This window comes from Homalodisca vitripennis, unplaced genomic scaffold, assembly GCF_021130785.1.
Source record: "Homalodisca vitripennis isolate AUS2020 unplaced genomic scaffold, UT_GWSS_2.1 ScUCBcl_3187;HRSCAF=8546, whole genome shotgun sequence".
In the NCBI taxonomy this organism is placed as follows: domain Eukaryota; kingdom Metazoa; phylum Arthropoda; class Insecta; order Hemiptera; family Cicadellidae; genus Homalodisca; species Homalodisca vitripennis.
The window spans coordinates 20858-24862 of NW_025779308.1; the positions used below are offsets into that span (position 1 = coordinate 20858).

The 4005-nt window shown below is 38.9% G+C and overlaps 2 protein-coding genes across 2 annotated transcripts; one reads left to right on the forward strand and one right to left on the reverse strand.

The window, feature by feature from the left end:
• The first annotated feature begins 578 nt into the window (after positions 1-578).
• Positions 579-2819, forward strand: LOC124372433. Its single transcript, XM_046830833.1, has 2 exons — positions 579-1155; positions 2122-2819. The coding sequence occupies exons 1-2, from the start codon at positions 592-594 to the stop codon at positions 2704-2706; spliced, it is 1149 nt and encodes a 382-aa protein (XP_046686789.1). The 5' UTR covers positions 579-591; the 3' UTR covers positions 2707-2819.
• LOC124372434 (protein ALP1-like) lies at positions 1176-2128 on the reverse strand. The gene has a single exon (XM_046830834.1). The coding sequence runs from the start codon at positions 2052-2054 to the stop codon at positions 1236-1238; it is 819 nt and encodes a 272-aa protein (XP_046686790.1). The 5' UTR covers positions 2055-2128; the 3' UTR covers positions 1176-1235.
• Positions 2820-4005: the final 1186 nt, after the last annotated feature.

Below are 4005 nucleotides of genomic sequence, written 5' to 3' on the forward strand. Positions count from 1 at the left end.
TGGCTTTTTTAATCTAAACATTACTCAAACGACTAATCTCCCTTGCTAGGTAGTATTACACGGCTCATTGATATCTTTGCATCACTCAAGATGGTTTTCCGCATTAGCTTTACGAGATTCAGCTTTCCCTCCTCATTGTGGTGTAACCCATGCTTGGTATACAACCGCCTAGCAAACTTTCTACGCATCTCACAAAAGGACATCCTGCCCCTTCCCTTTCAATTCGTCATTTTCACCAAAGATTTAAGTACATCTTCATTCGCTTTCTTAAAATCTTCTACGACATTATTATCGTACCTATCAGGGAACCCCATAACGCAATGCGAGCATCTCACTTGTAAAGTAACGATTGATAGGCTTGTTGCATGGTACGTGAGTATGGAGCATTTCTATCAACTTAATTGCTATCAGCCATCAACGGTATTGTATCACTTTCAGTTAGTTGTGTAATCTAACCTTTCAAATTCCCTGACGCATGTTTTAGCTCTCCGTTGGGTACAAAACACAAACCGACGTCAAATTCAATGATATTGCAGCTGTAACAACTTGTATTTACTGATAACAAAAAAGGTGTAAAGCCGTGTCCACACTATGCCGCGGTTGGCTTTTGGCAATGCCGCGTTGGCAAAGCCAATGCAATGTAGACGTGGCCGTTGGCATATGCCGCTGAGCCAATGGTTTGCCAACGAAAATCGCTCTAGTGTCGGTCTCCATCAAAGGAAGCCGGTGAGAGCCGGTAGTGGGGACGAGCCAACCGTTGGCTTCACGCGGCATGCACGTGGTTCAGTTGTGGCTGAGACAGTGCCGAGTACAGTCATGGAGTGGACGAACGATAAAGTGTGTCAACTTATTGAGCTCTACCGTGATAAACCTGTTCTGTGGGACTGTCGCTTGAAAGGGTACAACGACAGAAACAAGAAACAAGATGCTCTTCAAGAAATAGCAGATGTTTTTGGTGTTGACAAAGCAGTAGTGGAAAAGAAAATTAAAAACCTAGTGTGCCATTTTTTACGTGAAATAAAAAAGGAGAGAGACTCAAGTAAGTCTGGTGCGGGAAATTCTGATGTGTACAAGAGTAAATGGTTTTGCTATAACAACATGCTATTTCTCCAGGATCGAAATACACCTAACGAAACGACGGACACAATCACGCAGGTAAATATATATTGACACAGTAAGTATTAGTAATTATATTTTACGTTCATATCAAACACATATTACATAGTTAGGGCTAATTATTTGTCTTGTTGAAAGGATAATTTTCCAGCCGGGGAAGCGAAGAAGTCTGCAAATTCTTTTCTAGTGGCTTGTGCCTCATCAGTGCTTCTTCTTGAAGTTCGAGGAATGTTGACCAAAGCTTGATTTGAAGGGGATTGTCTCCAATGTCCTGGATTGATCTCACCTGTAGTTGAGCACTCAGAGTCGAATGTTCCCACGGGGTTGTACACTGATTTGGAATTACTTTTCCTCAAGTAGTTGTGCAGATAAAGTACTGCCAACACCACCAGCGTAGCCCATTCTGGTTTTAATAGCATAGGTCTTTGTAGTATGCGGTACACAGAGGATATTATGCCGAATGCATTCTCAGAAACTCTACGTGCTCTACTTAACCGATAGTTGAACACTCTTTCTTTAGAGTCCTTTTTTTGAATACCTGGATATGGTTTCATGATGTGCTTCGATAAAGGAAAAGCATCATCGGCCACAAAAACATACGGTGTTTTATCTGTTCTTCCAGGAAGAGGAGTAGGAGGAGGAAGATGCATTGTGTTGTTCCTCAGACAATCTCTGAATGTTGTGTGACTAAACACACCTCCGTCTGATATTCTTCCTTGACAACCAACACTTGCGTAGATAAAGTTGTAGTGCGCATCTACCACCGCAAATAGAACTATACTGAAAAACCCCTTGTAGTTGAAATATTCTGTGCCACTATGGATAGGTGCTTGCAACTCAATATGCTTCCCATCAAAGGCCCCCACACAGTTTGGGAAATTCCACTTATCATTGAACTCTTTTGAAATAACTTTCCACTCTGCTTCTGTTTTTGGCATCTGAAACAAAATGACAACAATATAGCAATATTCATTATCCAATCATTAATCTTTTCCTTTTTTTTAGGACGAGCATACAAATAAAGATGGAGATACTGCAAACCAATCGCAAACTGTCAACCAGGACCAAGTTGCTGGACCAAGTGGAGAAACGCCTCGAAAACGTGTAAGTTTGCCAAAGGAACAGTCTGATCGGCCAGGCGGAGGCCCACAAAAGAAAAAAAAGACTACAGCTACAGAAGAAGCTCTGTCAATTATGAGAAGTATCCAAGGTCGGCATAAAGGTATGGATCAGTTCAAATCTTTTGGAGAGCAAGTAGGACTGCGTATTAAAGACCTCCCATCATCAAATGCTCAGAAAATTGCAAAACACCTTATTAGTAATATTCTGTTTGAAGCAGAAATGGGCAAGTACGACTATGGCAACCCAATCGGCGGAAGTTACTCACAGCCATTCTACCCAACACCGAACTACGTACAACAACCGATTTCTGTCCCGATGCCACCAGCTTGTCCCAATCCAAACCCATGTAGTGAGCAGCTGTCTTTTCACGGAATCACACAGGCAAACTCTCCAGATTCAGTCATAAGCTCCTCGCTATCAACCCATACGGACAATGACTCTATCGACAATATATTGATGCACCTGTAATAATAATTTTACAAATTTAAATAAAAGAGAATTTTACACCTCATCTCTTCAAAATTCAAATTTGAGTTAAGACTTTTGTTCATTTTTGTTATTGTAATTAACTTAATACTCATTTTAACTAAGTAAATAAGGGTTTCATTTGTAAGGAGAGTGTTTTGTTCGGAACTTGAGACGCATGTCTACCAAATAAAGGTTTTTTCTAATATACAATTTTTTCTTACCTTGATGTAATCCTGTAATACACTGACAATTGCTTCACAAACAGTCGGGATGATGGTTGATATTATTTGCTTTGAAATCTTGAATGTGTAACTTAACGAGTGGTAAGAGTCTCCCGTTGCCAAAAACCGCAGAGTAACTGCAAGGCGTTCATGTGGAGGAATAGCACTTCTGAAGGACGTGTCTCGTTTCTGGATGATACGAGCTATCTTATTTAGAAGATCTTCAAAGTCACTACTTTTCATTCGAAAGTTTTTGAAACCACATCCATATCTGTACTCGAGATTTAATTCGTCTTCATCATCCAATACCAAATCCTTCATCAACTCACTAGTTCCGTATTTTCTTCTACTTTGAAGGCTTGGACGCACCCAAAACCGTCGTTTACGCAATTTTTCGTGATTGATAATTACAAACGCGCCTAAAGCAACTAGTACATCCTCCTCGTCAGACATTTTGCGACTGAATGCCAACTCACGTGTAGACGACAAGCCAAAATCTAGGTTTGCCGCGTTGGCTTTGCCAACGCGGCATTGCCAAACGCCAGCCGCGGCATAGTGTGGACACGGCTTAACACAAGCAATATACAGATTGTTTATTAGATGTAACTCAAATAGATTTTTATAAAAATCACTATTATCTAAAAAGAAAAGATCATGGACTAAAGCCAGATTATGTGCACATCAGAAATTCTTTATTTTCAATACGTGAAATAAATGTTTAATTTCTTTAGAAATTTCTAGTTTACATTAAAACTAGAAATGTAAACTAAATGTAATGTAAATGTTTGTTGGTTATGTTGGTACATTAACCAACATAATAAAGTTGGAGTTAATAAAGAGGTCTGTTTTAACATATTGTACAACATAAATAGTCACTTAAACACTATTTATATAACAAATTAAAATTTAAACCTCTTAATAAAACAAATCAATTATAACTATCTTAAATAGTTCAAAATTAAACATGTCTACAGTTTAAACATTGGAAGAAACAAATGGTATGTAAAAGATGATGCAAAACATGATCTAAGTAGACGGTACGTATGGTTCATAAACTTCTAAAATAACTATACAAAAC

Coding starts and splice junctions, on each gene's coding strand:
- LOC124372433 (XM_046830833.1), top strand. CDS start 592: ATGCCGCGGTTGGCTTTTGGCAATGCCGCGTTGGCAAAGCCAATGCAA. Junction 1,156..2,121: donor CGACGGACACAATCACGCAG/GTAAATATATAT, acceptor CCTTTTTTTTAG/GACGAGCATACAAATAAAGA.
- LOC124372434 (XM_046830834.1), bottom strand. CDS start 2,054: ATGCCAAAAACAGAAGCAGAGTGGAAAGTTATTTCAAAAGAGTTCAAT.